This window comes from Coregonus clupeaformis, chromosome 6, assembly GCF_020615455.1.
Source record: "Coregonus clupeaformis isolate EN_2021a chromosome 6, ASM2061545v1, whole genome shotgun sequence".
Taxonomy (NCBI): Eukaryota; Metazoa; Chordata; class Actinopteri; order Salmoniformes; family Salmonidae; genus Coregonus; species Coregonus clupeaformis.
In genome coordinates this window covers 8,922,898-8,943,268 of record NC_059197.1, presented here as the reverse complement: position 1 = coordinate 8,943,268, position 20,371 = coordinate 8,922,898, and the positions used below count along the sequence as shown (strand labels likewise).

Sequence of the window (20,371 nt, the reverse complement as noted above, 5' to 3'; positions counted from 1 at the left end):
GAGCTACTAACCAGACATCATACTGCGACTGACCAAAACATAGCCAAAACATATCCTCTCTGGGCCTGACTTTTGTTCTCTTCACTGTAGATCTGTTTTTCTCTGTGCCGGTCCCTCATAATGAGAATGGTGATGAAAGACTTGCTAGAACTCCTGTGTGGCTTATTAAGACTTTTTGAAAGTCATTAAAAAATGGTCATTAATAATTCTGCAGTGCCTAATGAGCATTGTTTGTTTTGAAAAGCAACAACAATCTGTTGCTGTACAGGGAGAGCCGGGGCTCAGTATTTACTCTCTAATATCAGGCTTAATTAGGCTAAGGTAAGAGAGAGAGATCTGAGTTGTCCTAATGAGCCCCTCAGCCCCCAGCAGCTGGTGGTGATGCTGCTCAATGGCAACACATCTGACACTCATTCTCAGACAATCAGTCTCATAATTATATACTGTATATCTCTACAAAACAATGTATCAACTACTACAAGACCACTACTGTAAGTTCCATAATATGACCTCATCCCATAAGTGGTCAAGTTCTTCAATGTTCCCAAAATATTACATCATCAGAAGATAGACAAGCTAAGAGTAAATATGAAGCAACAAACAAGGTGATACCATCATATAACACACAATTAAAAACAAATTAATATTTTAATTGCATAACAGGGGACATGAGGCTGAACTCAGTAGTCAGTCACCTAAAAATACTGCACCTTTTTGTCATCTAAAGGCCAGTGTTATTTGTTGCCTGATCAAAATGCTAAGAATGTTTTTTTTTGTTATACTAAACAATAAGGTTCTTATAGTCAAACCTAAAATACGTATTTTTCGGACCATGAAAATACATTGATGTTATGGCCAAATTTCAACTGCACATACATTCTCAATGAAGTAAGCATCATATCACAATAATTATTTTTAAATCCATTTTAAAAAATTGATTTAGGAAGGAGGAGCCAACTGAAGATTGCAACATAGAATATTTATTAGTGTTCCCAATGACACAGGCACTTACAGTGGGGAGAACAAGTATTTGATACACTGCCGATTTTGCAAGTTTTCCTACTTACAAAGCATGTAGAGGTCTGTAATTTTTATCATAGGTACACTTCAACTGTGAGAGACGAAATCTAAAACAAAAATCCAGAAAATCACATTGTATGATTTTTAAGTAATTAATTTACATTTTATTGCATGACATAAGTATTTGATCACCTACCAACCAGTAAGAATTCCGGCTCTCACAGAGCTGTTAGTTTTTCTTTAAGAAGCCCTCCTGTTCTCCACTCATTACCTGTATTAACTGCACCTGTTTGAACTCGTTACCTGTATAAAAGACACCTGTCCACACACTCAATCAAACAGACTCCAACCTCTCCACAATGGCCAAGACCAGAGAGCTGTGTAAGGACATCAGGGATAAAATTGTAGACCTGCACAAGACTGGGATGGGCTACAGGACAATAGGCAAGCAGCTTGGTGAGAAGGCAACAACTGTTGGCGCAATTATTAGAAAATGGAAGAAGTTCAAGATGACGGTCAATCACCCTCGGTCTGGGGCTCCATGCAAGATCTCACCTCGTGGGGCATCAATGATCATGAGGAAGGTGAGGGATCAGCCCAGAACTACACGGCAGGACCTGGTCAATGACCTGAAGAGAGCTGGGACCACAGTCTCAAAGAAAACCATTAGTAACACACTACGCCGTCATGGATTAAAATCCTGCAGCGCACGCAAGGTCCCCCTGCTCAAGCCAGCGCATGTCCAGGCCCGTCTGAAGTTTGCCAATGACCATCTAGATGATCCAGAGGAGGAATGGGGAGAAGGTCATGTGGTCTGATGAGACAAAAATAGAGCTTTTGGTCTAAACTCCACTACGCCGTGTTTGGAGGAAGAAGAAGGATAAGTACAACCCCAAGAACACCATCCCAACCGTGAAGCATGGAGGTGGAAACATCATTCTTTGGGGATGCTTTTCTGCAAAGGGGACAGGACGACTGCACCGTATTGAGGGAAGGATGGATGGGGCCATGTATCGCGAGATCTTGGCCAACAACCTCCTTCCCTCAGTAAGAGCATTGAAGATGGGTCGTGGCTGGGTCTTCCAGCATGACAACGACCCGAAACACACAGCCAGGGCAACTAAAGTGTGGCTCCGTAAGAATTATCTCAAGGTCCTGGAGTGGCCTAGCCAGTCTCCAGACCTGAACCCAATAGAAAATCTTTGGAGGGAGCTGAAAGTCCGTATTGCCCAGCGACAGCCCTGAAACCTGAAGGATCTGGAGAAGGTCTGTATGTAGGAGTGGGCCAAAATCCCTGCTGCAGTGTGTGCAAACTTGGTCAAGACCTACAGGAAACGTATGATCTCTGTAATTGCAAACAAAGGTTTCTGTACCAAATATTAAGTTCTGCTTTTCTGATGTATCAAATACTTATGTCATGCAATAAAATGCAAATTAATTACTTTTTTATTCCGTCTCTCACAGTTGAAGTGTACCTATGATAAAAATTACAGACCTCTACATGCTTTGTAAGTAGGAAATCCTGCAAAATCGGCAGTGTATCAAATACTTGTTCTCCCCACTGTATATATATTTTTTAATCTTATCTTTAACTGTGCATTGTTGGAAAAGGACCCATAAGTAAGCATTTCACTGTTAGTCTACACCTGTTGTCTACGAAGCATGTGACAAATACAATTGTATTTTATTTGACCTGTGAAAAGACCCCTGGTGGCATGTCTGGTGGGGTAAGTGTGTGTGTCAGTGTTGTGTGTAAGTTGACTATGCAAACTATTTCGAGTTTCTTATAAAAACAAGAAGAGATTCAATCAGTCTTTCCTCAATTCTTAGCCAAGACAGACTGGCAGGCATAGTATTGTTAAAATCCTACGATTACAGTGAAGAGCAAAATGTGCTCCTCTGTTCTGGGCCAGCTGCAGTTGAACTAGGTCCTTCTTTGCAGCACTTGGCCTTATGAATGCACAATAATCAAGATAAGATACATCTAGAGCAGGGTTCTTCAATTCCGGTCCTGGAGGGCCGAAACACCTCTGTTTTTCATCCTCTCCTTCTAAACAGTGGCTAATTCAGACCTGGGACACCAGGTGAGTGCAATTAACTACCAGGTAGAAATAAAAAACAGAAGTGTTGCTGCCCTCCAGGACCGGAATTGAAGAACCCTGATCTAGAGCCTGCAGGACGTGCTTTGTGGAGTGTGGTGTCAAAAAAGCAGAGTATCTCTTTATCACAGAGAGACCGCTCCCCATCTTGACAACCATTGAATCAATATGTTTTGACCACTTTACAATCTAAGGTAACACCAAGTAATTTAGTGTCCTCAACTTGCTTGACAGCTACACCATTCATTACCAGATTCAGCTGAGTTCTATAACTTAGGGAATGATTTGTACCAAATAGAATGCTCTTAGTTTTAGAGATATTCAGGACCCGTTTATAACTGGCCACCCATTCTAAAACTGACTGCAAATCTTTGTTTAAGGTTGCAGTGATTTCACTAGCTGTGGTTGTTGAAGTCTATAGTGTTGAATCATCAGCATACATGGACACACTGGCTTTGTTAAATGCCAGTGGCAGGTCATTAGTAAACATAGAAAAGAGTAGAGGGCCAAGAGAGCTGCCCTGCGGTACACCACACTTGATATGTTTAACATTAGAGAATCTTCCATTAAAGAAAACCCTCTGTGTTCTATTATATACAGCGCCTTCAGAAAGTGTTCATACCCCTTGACTTATTCCACATTTTGTTGTGTTACAGCCTGAATTCAAAATGGATTTTAAAAAAATATCTCAACCATCAACACACAATACCCCATAATGACAAAGTGAAAACATGTTTTTAGAAGAAATGTCTAATGTACTGAAAATGAAATATAGAAATATTTAATTTACAGTGGCTTGCGAAAATATTCACCCCTCTTGGCATTTTTCCTATTTTGTTGCCTTACAACCTGGAATTAAAATTGATTTTTTGGGGGTTTGTATCATTTGATTTACACAACATGAAGATGCAAAATATTTTTTTGTGTGTAAAACAAACAAGGAATAAGACAAAAAAATCAGAAAACTTGAGCGTGCATAACTATACTTTGTAGAGCCACATTTTCCAGCAATTACAGCTGCAAGTCTCTTGGGGTATGTCTATATAAGCTTGGCACATCTAGCCACTTGGATTTCTGCCCATTCTTCAAGGCAAAACTGCTCCAGCTCATTCAAAGTTGGATGGCTTCCGCTGGTGTACAGCAATCTTTAAGTCATACCACAGATTCTCAATTGGATTTAGGTCTGGGCATTGACTAGGCCATTCCAAGACATTTAAATGTTTCCCCTTAAACATTTACATTTTAGTCATTTAGCAGACGCTCTTATCCAGAGCGACTTACAGTTAGTGAATACATATCTTTTTTTTTTTTTATACTTGCCCCCCCGTGGGAATCGAACCCACAACCCTGGCGTTGCAAACGCCATGCTCTATCAACTGAGCTACATCCCTGCCGGCCATTCCCTCCCCTACCCTGGACGACGCTGGGCCAATTGTGCGCCGCCCCATGGGTCTCCCGGTCGCGGCCGGCTGCGACAGAGCCTGGATTCGAACCAGGATCTCTAACCACTCGAGTGTTGCTTTAGCAGTATACTTAGGGTCATTGTCCTGCTGGAAGGTGAACCTCAGTCCCAGTCTCAAATCTCTGGAAGACTGAAACAGGTTTCCCTCAAGAATTTCCCTGTATTTAGCGCCATCCATCATTCCTTCAATTCTGACCAGTTTCCCAGTCCCTGCCGATGAAAAACATCTCCACAGCATGATGCTGCCACCACCATGCTTCACTGTGGAGATGGTGTTCTCATGGGTGATGAGAGGTGTTGGGTTTGCGCCAGACATAGCGTTTTACTTGATGGCCAAAAAGCTCAATTTTAGTCTCATCTGACCAGAATACCTTCTTCCATATGTTTGGGGAGTCTCCCACATGCCTTTTGGCGAACACCAAACGTGTTTGCTTATTTTTTTCTTGAAGCAATGGCTTTTTTCTCTCCACTCTTCCGTAAAGCCCAGCTCTGTGGAGTGTACGGCTTAAAGTGGTCTGAACCAGTTTTTCGTCTAGGATTTTGCCTGTGCTTAGCTCTATTGCGTTTATATTTATCCTAAAAAACTCTCTAGTCCTTGCCGATGACAAGCATACCCGTAACATGATGCAGCCACCACCATAGTTGAAAATATGAAGAGTGGTACTCAGTGATGTGTTGTGTTAGATTTGCCCCAAGCATAACACATTGCATTCAGGACATTAAGTTCATTTCTTTGCCACATTTTTTGCAGTTTTACTTTAGTGCCATATTGCGAACAGGATGCATGTTTTGGAATATTTGTATTCTGTACAGGCTTGCTTCTTTTCACTCTTTTCATTTGGGTAAGTATTGTGGAGTAACTACAATGTTGTTGATCCATCCTCAGTTTTCTCCTATCACAGCCATTAAACTTTGTAACGGTTTCCGGCAACTGAGTTAGGAAGGACGCGTGAATCTTTGTAGTGACTGGGTGTATTGATACACCATCCAAAGTGTAATTAATAACTTCACCATGCTCAAAGGGATATTCAATGTCTGCTTTTTTATTTTTACCCATCTACCAACAAGTGCCCTTCTTCGCGAGTCATTGGAAAACCTCCCTGGTCTTTGTGGTTGAATCTGTTTGAAATTCACTGCTCAACTGAGGGACCTTACAGATAATTGTATGTGTTTGGTACAGAGATGAGGTAGTCATTCAAAAATCATGTTTAACACTATTATTGCACACAGAGTGAGTCCATGCAACGTATTATGTGACTTGTTAAGCAAGTGTTTACTCCTGAACTTACTTAGGCTTGCCATAACAAAGGGGTTGAATACCTATTGACTCAAGACATTTCAGCTTTTCCTTTTTAATTAATTTGTTTAAAAAAATCTAAAAACAAAATTCCACTTTGACATTATGAGGTATCGTGTGTAGGCCAGTGACACACAATCTCAATTGAATCTATGTTAAATTCAGGCTGTAACACAACAAAATGTGGAAAAAGTCAAGGGGTGTGAATACTGTCTGAATCCACAATATGACAGAGGCTGAAAAGCCATAACACATACATTTTTCAACAACAGGTTATTGTAAATAATATCAAAGGCTGCACAGAATTTATTTAAACCAATCATAAGTAATTTGTCTCAGTGCAATACATGTCGAGTGCCCTTTTCTATAAGCATGCTGAAAGTCTGTTGTTAATTTGTTTACAGAGAAATATAATTATATTTGGTCAAACACCATTTTTTCCAACAGTTTGCTAAGAGCTGGCAGCAAGCTGATAGGTTGGCTGTTAGAACCAGTAAAGGCCGCTTTACCATTCTTGGGTAGCGGAATGACGTTTGGCTTCCCTCCAGGCCTGAGGACAGATACTTTTCTTTAGGCTCAGATTAAAGATATGACAGATAGGAGTGGCTATAGAGTCAGCTACCATCCTCAGTAGCATTTCATCTAAGTTGTCAATACCAGGAGGTTTGTCATTATTGATCGTAAAATAATTGCCAACATCAAATGGTTTTGTGACGAATAAGCTTTGAGTTAAGTTTGTCTTTCTGCCCATAATTTCATAATTTTCAAGTACTCCAAAGTTTTATATCATTGATCTTGGCTTCATAATACAGTTTCTTCTCATTATTGTTGAGTTGTCACAGAATTTCTCAATAGTTTGATCTACACACATCATAGATCAAACTACTGACCAGAATAAAACCAAAGAGGCACTCACAAACACAAACAAGATTACTCTCCTTATAGTATAGGCTTTTGAAAACCAGTATAATGTTCTTTGTCACTACACACCAAATCTTTTGGCCACACATAATGGTTGAGGTCAGGATCAGCCTGTAGTTGGAAGCACCATCTTGTGGATATGTGTAGCTCAAACTACCATTAAATAATTCAATTATATGGTGCCTATAACTTTACCATTTATTTGGGTCTGACATACTGTATAGCTAGATCTACACAACATATGTAGTGGGGGGGACATGGACTCTTCTCAACATTAGATCACTTTTGATGTGAATGCCTGACTAACTTTGGGGTGAACTGCCTGTCATTAAGTTTAATTGGAGGACACTGATTCATCAGTAAATTAATCAGTAAAGTAACTCTTGAAGCTGATATTGAAATATCTGTTTTGCCAGAAAAAACCTCTGTGGACCAATGAGTTCAATTTACATAACCTTGTGCTTACTTAGTGTGTGCGTAATAGGTCCCCTCCTGGACCTTCAGGCAATGTCTAGTTGGCACATTTCAGGAATCAATACATATGTGTGGTGGGAGGCTGCTTGTTCTGTGGCCTTATAAATACCCTTGGGAGTCTACAGGATTCAGAAAGCACAGCTGTGCAAAAGAATACAAGACTACAGTTGGAATACAGCATACGCGTTTGACTCTTTCTTACCACTAGGTGGCGACATACTTACTTTTTGTGGTAAATAATTCTGGTTAAGGAATTTTTGGTTTAAAAACAATTTATTGAGACATTAATACATAACAAAAGTAACGTTATATATAATTGATTTAAGTTGAATAGTAATAAACGACATTACAAGTAAAATGCAAGCTATTAGACAATGCTCTGCTTGTGCTACTGGGGGACTTCTGCAAAGTCGGACGGACTTCCTTTTGCTCCGGACTAATATGGCCGCACTCAGAAGAAGCGTTGCATGTCTCAATTTCTTCAGGTAAATAACTTTATAATAACAACTGCATCATTGCACCCTAATGAATTATATTCGTATGCAAACAGAAACAGTTTCGACTAAGATAAACATCGAATTGCTTTAACCACTATAGCTTGCTAATATCAATGTTGTTGTTTACTCTCATTACCTTGCAGGAGCACAGCAGCAAGTGTCCTCAACAGTAGGAAGCCCTCGCGCCAGAGACTCGTGCGTTTCGCAGACGTTACCAGAACGAGCTTGGTCTCTTTGAGTGTTGGGAGTGGACTGAGCGCTGTCCCTTTCATGCAGGTACAGGACCTTTCTCTTTCTCTCTCTGTGCGCGCGCGCTAGTCACTCATCACTGTCTATCAGTGTCATATGAATAATGCTGAACAACTTGAATAAGGCTGACATCATACATGCATGCCTTAATCATAAAAATCCCCCTTTTCAGCGCATATATTAAACTTGAATGTTTCTCTCTATCCAGCAAGTGGAGAACCTCTCTCATGAATCCCTGATCCGAAGAGCATCCTCTATGGTTACAGGCAGTGCAAACACTTACCTCTCCCAGACCACTCAGGCTCTTGTAGACTCCATCACACAATATGCCAAAGTAAGTACCTGAAGGGATCATAGTGGATTTTTGTTATCATTTATGCTAAGATGTACAGTGTGATAATTATAGCCATATGAAATATCAAATGTGAATTTAACCTGTAAGCCAATGGCATAATGTTACCTAAATTACCCTTCATGTTGTTGACCATGTGTTTGCGTTGTCCTCAGGCTCTCCATACCCTCATCACCCTCCAGAGGAGATATCTGGCTTCACTGGGAAAACTCTCCACTGCTGAGCAAGATGCCATTTGGCAAGTGATCATTGGCCAGCGTGTTGAGGTAGATGAATTAAATGTGTACTCAAATACACCAAAAATACACTGTTGTCTTTCAAAGTCATCTTTCAGAAAAAAATGTGCCTGTATTTTTGTATCCAGCCATCTGGAAAAGCTATGTCATTAGGGTGTCTCGTTTATTTCCAAAGAAATGTTGCCTTGATTTACCTTCTCACAATCTCACATAGTAAATGCTTTACTCACTCCTGTTTGCCTTTCATCAATGTTTGTCATTGATGTTCTAAAAGTAAATATGGTTTGAGCTCTATAAACCTCTCAAGAAAGTAATAAAATGTTCTGATGGATTTCTCTCTCTCTCTGTTCTGGCAGGTTGGTGGCAGACTAGATGAATGCAACCGCTTCGAGTCAAACTGGATTAATGCCGTCAACCTGTGTGAAATGGCAGCTGAGGAAGCGTACAACACAGGTATGTGTATTACCAGTGCCATCACTGAAAAGGTTGTGTTAAAAATGTGTGTGACTTGTCTATCAGTGTTTTGTCACTTGTCGTGTTTTATGTTTTTGTGTGGACCCCAGGAAGAATAGCTGCTGCTTCGGCAAAAGCTAATGTGGATCCGAATAAACCAATACAACCTGTTTATCACTAAAAATAGGAACTGAACCACAACCTTGAATTGCACAACAATGATACATACACAAGCTAGTGTTAGTGTAGTGTAGTACCTGATGCTCCCTGCTCCCCATGACAGTCCTCAGTCAGCACTGAGATTCTCACACAGACGTTAACCTGTCAGTGCAGTAATAAACCTGCTAGCTCTGAGAAAGGCCCCCATAATGTTTGTTTTGTGTATCTCCCTCTCACTACTTTGTAGTTTGCTGTTTGTGCCCCCTCTTTTTCAAGAGCTGTCAGTCTCACACTTTGACGAATGTATGGATCAGTAGCTGTTAGTCAACAGGGCTTTGTGATGGTAAAGAAGACTAAAACCTCCAGGTCACCATGTACTCTAATTCCCATGATGCAGCACAATAGAGAGATGATGGACAGGGGCACCTGCTCAGTGTCACCTGTTATCACCATGGATTGAAGGTTTCATCTTTGGCCCCTTTCTCTGTTATAGTGAGATTTGATTAAAAGACCACAGTCTTGTTTGTTTCGCAGGAGCTGAGCATGCATCCGCCACAGCCAAGACCAATTTGCAGGTGGCCAAGGTTCAGGTGGAGGAGGTCCAGCAGATATCTGTGGATGCTGAGAGGAAGCTGGCTGAGACCCAGGCCGAGGAGATCCAGAGGATGGCGGAGTATGCCTCATTCATAGAGAGTGGTGGTGATGACGTGCATGAGGCTTACCTCAGAGAGGACTAATCCTGAGAGTAAAACAAGTTTGAGTAGTTTATTGTGGTTTAAATCCTCAACAGGTAGACAGTATACAGTCCACCATTTGGGAACTTCAGAAGTTGTTTATATTAAATTATTTTGATAAACAAAAACATGTAGAGAATTTAGTGGTGAATTGAATAACACAAATCTTATTGAATAATACAAAAGTGATTTATATTTTAGTGGATGGAATGTCATGATTCCTTGTTTATAAAGCTAAAATTGTGAATTACATTTGAGTTGATTACAATTTCATGCACTTAATTGAATTCAAACTCTAACACTAAATTATAATATTTATTTGAATACAGCTTTGAATGTCAACTTCAAGTATTTAAACTGAAAATAATAATTGACAATCAGGGTGTCGTAAGTGAAATGTATGGACTGGTCAACATATCAGTACAGTAAAGTTGCATTTGTTTTTGTATTTTATGATATGTAAATTTACTAACTTTATAATAAAAAGTCTATTTTTCATATAGCTGTTTGGATTGTATTCTGTTTCTTTTGGTTTATTGGACATTTTCTCAGATTGAATATACTTGTCATTATAGATTTGTATAAAAGTTTACGAAACAATTTAGCTGAAGAATAAAAAATGTAACAATTGTCTAACTTTGAATGACAAGGAAGTTAATATTTATATGTGTGTTTTTATATGGGTTGCCTGAGAGTCAGTGTGAGATCTGTAAAAATTTGGTATTTGGCAGTAAGTATTTTTCTTCTTTACTGTTAATTGTGGGTGAGACTAGATGTCATATTTGGGAACTGTGTCTGTGCCAACCTGGAGAGAGAAATACCACTGTGGTCCTCTTGGGGACATATTCTGTTTACAAATGTGGGCTGTTTGTCCCTCTAAACTCTGCATAAAACCAGTGACGCCAGTCTATTACGTCTTTTGAGACATTCATTGACCAATCTAAATGAGGTGCCAAATGTTATCAGGGTTTTAAGTACTTTTTATGCCAAGAACTTCATTATTTGTGTGTTGTCGGAAAACAGTTTTTTATATGCACATTACATTTACGTCATTTACCAGACGCTCTTATCCAGAGCGACTTACAGTTAGTGAGTGCATACATTTTCATACCGGCCCCCTGTGGGAAACGAACAAACAACCCTGGCGTTGCAAGTGCCATGCTCTACCAACTGAGCTACAGGGGACTGTAGTAGTTGATGGCAAAATGCTGTTTTTTTTCTTCCTCACTAATCTTCTCAGGTTTTCTGAAAGAGAGGAAATCTCAATTTTTCTTGGTACTTGGATCTGTCCCTCTACTATGTATTAGTTATTTATATCTGCCATTTCACTCTACACTTTTTCTTCTTTCCTAATAATCCGCACACATTTCCTCCTCACAGCTTTTAGTCTATTTTGCTAACTCCTCCTGTCATCACCCAATCCACCATGTCACCTAAACCAGGGGCTCTGACAACACACAAAACAACATTAAGCTACGAGGTCAATGGGTTTGGAAAACAGGTTGATACTTGAATTGGCTTCTCTTTTAGGTCAGTTTATGTTTATTTGACATGTTTATTTAGTTTTTAATGTTACCTTGAAAATAAGGCAAACCAGTGATCATGTGTGTAATGTCTGGTACTGTTTTTTTTGTGAAAGAACAGAAGAGAAAGGAAACAGTGCAAAAAAATGTCTCAATCTATGAAAGTGGAATGTGTTGTCCATTAGACTCACAGAAGGTTTGGGGGGACGTGAATGAGCTGAAGACAAATTATGTCAGCTGTCAAAGTTCATGATGTGGGAAGGAGTTCAAAGCAAAACTCACTGGACTTTGAAAGAACTCTTCGGACTTCGTGAAACATTTGAGCAGCTTTCCGCATTGCTTTGTGAATTTTTATTAGACATTTTTGTATAGACATTTGGTGTTTTACTTTGGCTCTCATTGTGTAGTAATTGTAAGGATTTTTAAATACTTGATATAACTATCTTTGTGAGGTTTTATGGAATCAAATGGAACTGAAACAGAAAATCCCCAAACATAGATAACTGTACAGCATGCTCTGTGTGTTCTTTACTGTTTGACCTCCATGTGTAATATTGGGTTGTACCTGTAGATGGCGGTCTAAATCCATTATAAAATACAATAAAAGGCTCAATTTAATCAAACCTGGAATTCCAGTATTACAGTTTTGCTCAATTAGGTATGCGCAATTTTCAAAACAGAGTCCACAAGACACAGAACTCTATGGCCCTTTGCAAAACACTAAATACATTCATCAAAACTATATTATACCATCAAAATTGCAAATACTTTCATAAAAAGAACACGACTGCCTTCAAAAAGATTAACGCTACTACATTATACTTATCTCTTGAGTCCAAGCAGACAAAACAGAAACTTAGTTTGTCTTTAAAAAATCTTAGTAGATCAATATATTTTATTTGCAGTCACTTCACACCAACAGCAAGGTGAAGAAGGTACAACAGCGCTTCAGGAGGCTGAAGAAATCCGTCTTCAAACCAAATCAAAAAAATGTTGTCACATGCTCCGAATACAACAGGTGTAGACCTTACCGTGAAATGCTTACTTACAAGCCCTTAACCAACAATGCAGTTCAAGAAATAGAGTTAAGAAAATATTTACTAAATAAACTAAAGTAAATAAATAAATCACAAAGTAACACAATAAAATTACATAACAATAACGAGGCTATATACAGGGGGTACCGGTACCGAGTCAATGTGCGGGGGTACAGGTTAGTCGAGGTAATTTGGGGGGGTGTAAATAGTCCGGGTGGCCATTTGATTAATTGTTCAGCAGTCTTATGGCTTGGGGGTAGAAGCTGTTAAGGAGCCTTTTGGTCCTAGACTTGGTACTTCGGTACCGCTTGCCGTGCGGTAGCAGAGAGAACAGTCTATGACTTGGGTGACTGGAGTCTTGGACAATCTTTTGGGCCTTCCTCTGACACTGGTCCTGGATGTCAGGAAGCTTGGCCCCAGTGATGTACTGGGCCGTACGCACTACCATCTGTAACGCCTTACGGTCAGATGCCGAGCAGTTGCCGTACCAGGTCAGGATGCTCTCGATGGTGCAGCTGTATAACTTTTTGAGGATCTGGGGACCCATGCCAAATCTTTTCAGTCTCCTGAGCCCTCTTCACAACTGTCTTGGTGTGTTTGGACCATGATAGTTCGTTGGTGATGTGGACACCAAGGAACTTGAAACCACTCCACTTTAGCCCCGTCAATGTTAAATGGGGGCCTATTCGGCCCTCCTTTTCTTGTAGTCCACGATCAGCTCCTTTGTCTTGCTCACATTGAGGGAGAGGTTGTTGTCCTGGCACCACACTGCCAGGTCTCTGACCTCCTCCTTATAGGCTGTCTCATCGTTGTCGGTGATCAGGCCTACCACTGTTGTGTCGTCAGCAAACTTAATGATGGTGTTGGAGTCGTGTTTGGCCACGCAGTCATGGGTGAACAGGGAGTACAGGAGGGGACTAAGCACACACCCCTGAGTTTTGAGGATCAGCATGGCAGATGTGTTGTTGCCTAACCTTACCACCTGGGGGCGGCCCATCAGGAAGTTCAGGATCCAGTTGCAGAGGGAGGTGTTTAGTCCCAGGGTCCTTAGCTTAGTGATGAGCTTTGTGGGCACTATTGTGTTGAACGCTGAACTGTAGTCAATGAACAGCATTCTCACATACATTTTACATTTTAGTCATTTAGCAGACGCTCTTATCCAGAGCGACTTAGAGTTAGTGAGTGCATACATTTCCATACTGGCCCCCCGTGGGAATCGAACCCACAACCCTGGCGTTGCAAACGCTATGCTCTACCAACTGAGCTACAGTGTTACTTTTGTCCAGGTGGGAAAGGGCAGTGTGGAGTACGACTGAGATTGCGTCATCTGTGGATCTGTTGGGGCGGTATGCGAATTGCAGTGGGTCTAGGGTTTCCGGCATGATGGTGATGATGTGAGCCATGACCAGCCTTTCAAAGCACTTCATGGCTACCGACGTGAGGGCTATGGGGCGGTAATAATTTAGGCAGGTTACCTTCGCTTTCTTGGGCACAGGGACACTGGTGGTCTGTTTGAAACATGTAGGTATTACAGACTCGGTCAGGGAGAGGTTGAAAATGTCAGTGAAGACACTTGCCAGTTGGTCCGCGCATGCTTTGAGTACACGTCCTGGTAATCCGTCTGGCCCCGCGACTTTGTGAATGTTGACCTGTTTAAAGGTCTTGCTCACATCGGCTACGGAGAGCGTGATCACACAGTCGTCCGGAACAGCTGGTGCTCTCATGCATGCTTCAGTGTTGCTTGCCTCGAAGCAAGCATAAAAAGCATTTAGCTCATCTGGTAGGCTCGCGCCACTGGACAGCTCGCGGTTGTGTTTCCCTTTGTAGTCCGTAATATTTTTCAAGCCCTGCCACATCCGACGAGCGTCAGAGCCGGTGTAGTAGGATTCAGTCTTAGTCCTGTATTGACGCTTTGCCTGTTTGATGGTTAGTCTGAGGGTATAGCGGGAAACTGTTTAGTAAGTCTTGGCCCCTAAGACCTCACAATAAATGCAGATGCACCATCGAGAGCATCCTGTCCGGCTGTATTGCCTCATGGTATGGCAACTGCGCCGTTCGCAACCGCAGGACTCTCAATAGGGTAGGGTGGTCTGCCCAATGCATCATCGGGGGCACACTGCCTGCCCACCAGGACATCTATCCGATGTCACAGGAAGGCCAAAAGGATCATCAAAGACATTAGGCATGGCCTGTTCACCCCGCTACCATCTAGAACCCTCAAACTCAACTCTGGACCTCGAAGCCAGTTCCACTGCCTTTTTAAATTGTTCCCCTCTAATCAGGGACTGATTTAGACCTGGGACACCAGGTGTGCGCAATTAATGATCAGGTAGAACAGAAAACCAGCAGGCTCCGGACCTTGTAGGGTAAGAGTTGAGATCTAGAAGGTGTAGACAGTACAAGTGCGTCCAAGCTGGGACCGAGAGACTGATAAACAGCTTCTATCTCCAGGCCATTAGACTGTTAAACAGTCACCACTAGCCGGCCTCTGCCGAGTACCCTGCCCTGAACCTAAGACACTGTCACTAGCATGATGTACTGTACTACAGTACCCATAATGCTCTGTAACGATATCTGGTGTTAACTTACTAAACAGTTTCCTAAAGGTAACACTATGGTGTCCCGGCTCTATATTCTTACCTGGTGTCAGAAGTGAAAAAGATCTGACGTTGATCGCCACTATGTCTGCTGAAACTAGCTACCGAATGTCATTCTCGGTGAGTGTGGGCATTTACAAGTGAAAGTGAACCAGAGACGTTGTGCAAATGAATTACGTTGTGATGCTTGCTAGCTAAAGTCGGGAGGAAGCCCAGCAGCAGCAGCGTGTCTGTCCACGAGCCTACTGTGTGTGTGGAGCATGGTGTGGAGTCTTAGTTGCTAGGCAACGCCGGGCCCTCACGGAGCAGCACAGAGGGACATACAGAAGGAAAAAAACGCTAGGAGGAAAAGTTTCTCTGCAAGCAATAATAAAGTAATACATTACAAAATGGAAGCTGTACATATAACTCATCCAGAGCCCTTCGACTTCTCAAACAAAGCAGATTGGTCAAGTTGGATCAGGAGATTCGAGAGGTTTCCTCTGGCATCAGGGCTGAATACAAAACCAGAGGAATGTCAGGTGAACTCTCTTATATATGCTATGGGGATGCCGCTGATGATATTTTGGAAGTATTGCCATTGACTGATGCAGAAATAAAAGGAGTATGATGCTGTAACAGGAGCATTTGAGCAGCACTGTGTAGGAAAACATAATGTTATTTTTGAGAGAGCTCAATTCAACATGAGATGTCAAGATGAGGGAGAGAGTGCAGAAGCATTCATCACAGATGTACACAAGCTGGCTGAGCATTGTAACTTTGGAGTGCTCAAAGAAGAAATGATAAGAGACATAATTGTGGTTGGAATTAAAGACATGAGGCTGTCAGAACAGCTTCAGTTGGACTCAGACTTGACAATGTCAACAGCTATTCAGACAAAGTGAAACTGTAAAGAAGCAACAAACATTACTGCCCAGCACTGCAGTAGCAGGAGAAACCACTACACATGTGGACACCATCAAAGCAAAATGGAATAAAGGAAACAAATTCCAACAAAGTGCATAGACAACATATAAAGGGAAAAACAAAACATTTGACAATCCAAGTGAAAAGGGATGCAAAAGATGTTGAGGATGACGAGAACAAGGACTGTCCAGCCAAGGAGGCTGAGTGCAGAAAGTGTTGCAAAATGGGACATTATGCAGCAGTCTGTCGTTCTGCTCAAGATGTATCCAGTCACACAGGCACAGCTCACCATCGAACCACAAGACTATGCTTTCCTAGGTGAAGTGTCCTCGCAAGGTACACATGCGTGGATGGAGAAAATGTATCTGAATGGGGAAGCTATCAGCTTCAAACTCGACACAGGAGCAGCTGTGGCGGCTATACCAGAGAAATACAACCAGCATGATGGCAGTCTGGTTAGACCAACCAAGAGGCTATACGTGCCGGGGCACAATCTGCTTGATGTGAAAGGCTGCTTTAAAAGCAAGCTGATAGCAAAAGGGCACAGCACAGAACAAGAGGTGTACATTGTAGCAGGACTGACACAACCATTATTGGCCTACCAGCCATAGAGGCCCTACAGTTTGTGCACAGAATCAAAGAAGTGACACAGCCAGAGACAGACTTCACCGTTGTCTATCCGTCCGTCTTTCATGGACTGGGAAAACTCCAAGAGTCATACAAGATAAAGCTCAAAGATGGAAGCACACCCTGTGCTCGTTCAACACCACGACGTGTTCCGCTCCCTATGAGAGAAAAAGTATATGGAGAGCTGGTCAGGATGGAGAACATGGATGTTATAACCAAAGTGATAGAGTCCACAGAATGGTGCTCCTGAATGGTGGTCATCCCAAAAGTGAATGGAGACATCAGAGTGTGTGTTGACTTCACACCCCTGAATGAATCAGTGATAAAAGAGTGTCTCATTCTTCCAGCAGTAGATGAGACTCTCGCAATGTTGACAAATGCAAAAGTCTTCACGAAGCTGGATGCTCGATCTGGATTTTGGCAAATCCCGCTTGCACCAGAGTCTCGCCCACTCACTCCGTTTGGGAGGTACCACTTCAACAGATTGCCATTTGGCATTTCATAGGCACCCGAGACGAATGTCTCAAATGTTTGAAAACTTCAAGGGTGTTGTGTGCCACGCTGACGACATTCTGGTGTTTGGACGTGACAGACAAGAACACATCAAGAGACTTCACAAAGTACTTCAGAAAATGCAGCTGGAAGGTTTCACACTCAATGAAAAGTGTGAGTTTGCCAAGGAAGAAATCATATTCTTGGGTCACAGGGTTTCTGCCTCAGGACTGGAGCCAGATCCCAACAAGGTCAAGGCAATCAGGGAAATGCCAGAGCCTACATGTGTAGCGGATGTTCGCCGACTGATGGGCATGGCGAACTACTTTGCTAAGTTTCTGACTCAACTGGTTACATACAGCATGCCATTGAATGAGCTGAGGCGAGAGAGGAATGAGTGGTGCTGGGGGCATCCCCAAAAGACTGAGTTTTAGAAGCTCAATGAGGAACTGAGTTCTCCAGAAGCGCTCGCTCAGTACTCGTGCACGGCGGAGACAACGGATGCAGCAGACGCATCGCCATATGGCATAGGTGTGGTGCTGACACAGAAACAGGCTGACAACACTTGGAGACCTGTGACATACATCTCAAGAGGAATGACTGACACAGAGAAGCGCTACGCACCAATTGAGAAAGAGGCCTTAGCAACCACATGAGCGTGTGAAAGACTGACCCCTTAACTTCAGGGCCTGCAGTTCACACTACAAACTAACCACAAACCCCTGGTACAGTTTCTAGGTTCCAGAGCCCTAGATCAGCTGCCGCCCAGGGTCCTACGATTTGGACTGCGACTTCTAAGATTCACCTAAAACATCGTCCATGTGCCAGGGAAGAATCTCATCACTGCAGATATGCTTTCGAGGGCACCACTGGGTGATGCACCATCTACAGATTACCTACAACTGGAAAAAGAAGTCCAAATGTATGTGGATACCATTGTTTTCTCCCTAGCAGCTACAGAGGCTCGAGTTAAACAGATCACAGAGGCACAACAAGCCGACGAAACCTGCAAAAAAAGTTAAACAACACTGCCTTACCGAATGGCCGGACAAACACAAGCTGCAAACAGACGTGGCACCTTTCTGGCATGTCAGGGAGGAGCTTCTCATGGCAGGTGACCTTCTTCTGAAAGGAGAAAGACTCGTAATACCACCGATCTGGTCTGAAATACTTCAAAAGATCCACGAAGGACATCAAGGAATCTCAAAGGGCCAAGCAGTCAGTGTGGTGGCCAGATATTTCAGCCCAGATCCGACAAGCAGTTGACAGGTGTGAAATCTGTCAAAAACACAGGACACAGTACAGAGAGCCGCTCATACTTACCTCAGTTCCTGAACGACCGTGGCAAAAGGTGGGAATGGACCTGTTTGAGTGGAACAAGAAAACGTACCTGCTGATTGTTGACTACATATACAAGCAGTCCGCGGTACCCACAAGCAAATAGAGAAGTGCCGTACAGATCATAACAAATCTCTGGAAAAGAGACATGGACCATAGCAGAGTGCTGTTGGCATACCGAGCCACACCATTGGAGCATGGATTCTCTCCAGCACAACTGCTAATGGGGAGACATCTGCACACAAGCCTACCACAAACAACAACCAAACTGGATCCCAAGTGGCCGGATGTGCAGGCTTTCTCAAAATGGATCAGGAAGGAAGGCGGAAGCAAGCAAAGAACTACAACCATCATCATCGCTCAAGATCACTACCAGAGCTCACATCTCGACAGAACGTTTGGATCACTTCAGAACAAACTCCAGGATCAGTTCTGAGAACAGCCACAACTCCGAGATCCTACTTGGTAGAGACTGACAGGGGCGTACTCAGGTGAAACAGAATTCACCTTCGTCCTACTGGTGATCCCCCAGTGCAATAAACTTTCACTAGATCAGGCAGGGTTTCAAAAGCTCCAGAAAGGCTGGACTTGTAAAGACTGAAAAGTATCCTAAGAAGGTATCCTAAGAAAAGGAACAGTTCATGTTAGAACAGAACTGTGTTGTGTTTAAAGTAAAGAATACTGTAGTTTATGTTAAAACACATGTTTATTCAGAAACAATATTGCTGAGTTAACAGGAGGCGATATAGCATGATGTACTACAGTACCCATAATGCTCTCTAACGATATCCGGTGTTAATTACTAAACAGTTTCCTAAAGCTAACACTATGGTGTCCCGGCTCCAGTGGTGTAAATTACTTAAATAAAAATACTTTTAAAAACTACTTTGGGGTATCTGTAGATTACTTTACTATTTAAGTGTTGGAGTATGCCCCTGGCTATCCGAAAAAAATAATAAATAAATGTGCCGTCTGGTTTGCTTAATATGAGCAATTTGAAATTATTTATACTTTCACTTTTGATACTTAAGTATATTTTTGCAATTACATTTACTTTTGATACTTAAGTATATTTAAAATCAAATACTTTTAGACAAATAGTATTTTACTGGGTGACTTTCACTTTTGTCATTTTACATTTACATTTTAGTCATTTAGCAGACGCTCTTATCCAGAGCGACTTACAGTTAGTGATTGCATACATTTTCATACTGGCCCCCCGTGGGAATTGAACCCACAACCCTGGCGTTGCAAACGCCATGCTCTACCAACTGAGCTACACGGGACTACTACTATTTTCTATTAAGGTATCTTTACTTTTGCTCAAGTATGACAGTTGGATACTTTTTCCACTACTGCCCCTCTCTATGTTCTTACAGCTACCACGCAGTACTCTACCCTGAACCTTAGAGACTGCTGCCCTATGTACATAGAGTCATTGAATACTGGTCACTTTATTAATAATGTTTACATACCGTTTTACCCACTTTATCCTGTATATCTACTGCTGTACATATCATTCTTAATATATCTTGTGTAAATTCATCCAGTGTATTTACGTATAGATTGCATTTGTATTACTGTTACAGTGCTATTTGGGTTGTTAATTCGCTACTACATTTCTTAATTTCTTGTTTTTTATATATTTTTTATTGTATTATTATTTGTGTACTTGTTAGCCATTTTACTGTATTGTTAGGAGCTAGTAACATAAGCATTTCGCTGCACCAGCTATAACATCTGCTAAACTGTGTACGCAACCAATACACTTTTATTTGACTACATCATGAGGATCAAAATTGGAAGTACATGTCACGCCCTGGCTCTGGGGACTCTGAAATGTTGAGCCAGAGTGTGTAGTTTCTGTGTTATATTTTCTATGTTGATGTTCTAGATCG

General features: G+C 41.9%; 1 protein-coding gene across 1 annotated transcript; it reads left to right on the top strand.

The window, feature by feature from the left end:
- The first annotated feature begins 7,398 nt into the window (after positions 1–7,398).
- On the top strand, positions 7,399–10,455 carry diabloa (diablo, IAP-binding mitochondrial protein a). Its single transcript, XM_041876257.2, has 6 exons — positions 7,399–7,758; positions 7,914–8,046; positions 8,228–8,353; positions 8,527–8,637; positions 8,964–9,060; positions 9,754–10,455. Exons 1-6 carry the CDS (start codon positions 7,631–7,633, stop codon positions 9,954–9,956), a joined length of 798 nt encoding a protein of 265 aa, XP_041732191.1. The 5' UTR covers positions 7,399–7,630; the 3' UTR covers positions 9,957–10,455.
- The last annotated feature ends 9,916 nt before the right edge of the window (positions 10,456–20,371 follow it).

Bases quoted from the DNA above. Each gene is read 5' to 3' on its own strand.
- diabloa (XM_041876257.2), top strand. From the start codon at position 7,631: ATGCAAGCTATTAGACAATGCTCTGCTTGTGCTACTGGGGGACTTCTG. The intron at 8,354-8,526 runs GTAAGTACCTGA...CGTTGTCCTCAG, and splicing joins CCATCACACAATATGCCAAA to GCTCTCCATACCCTCATCAC. The intron at 8,638-8,963 runs GTAGATGAATTA...CTGTTCTGGCAG, and splicing joins TCATTGGCCAGCGTGTTGAG to GTTGGTGGCAGACTAGATGA.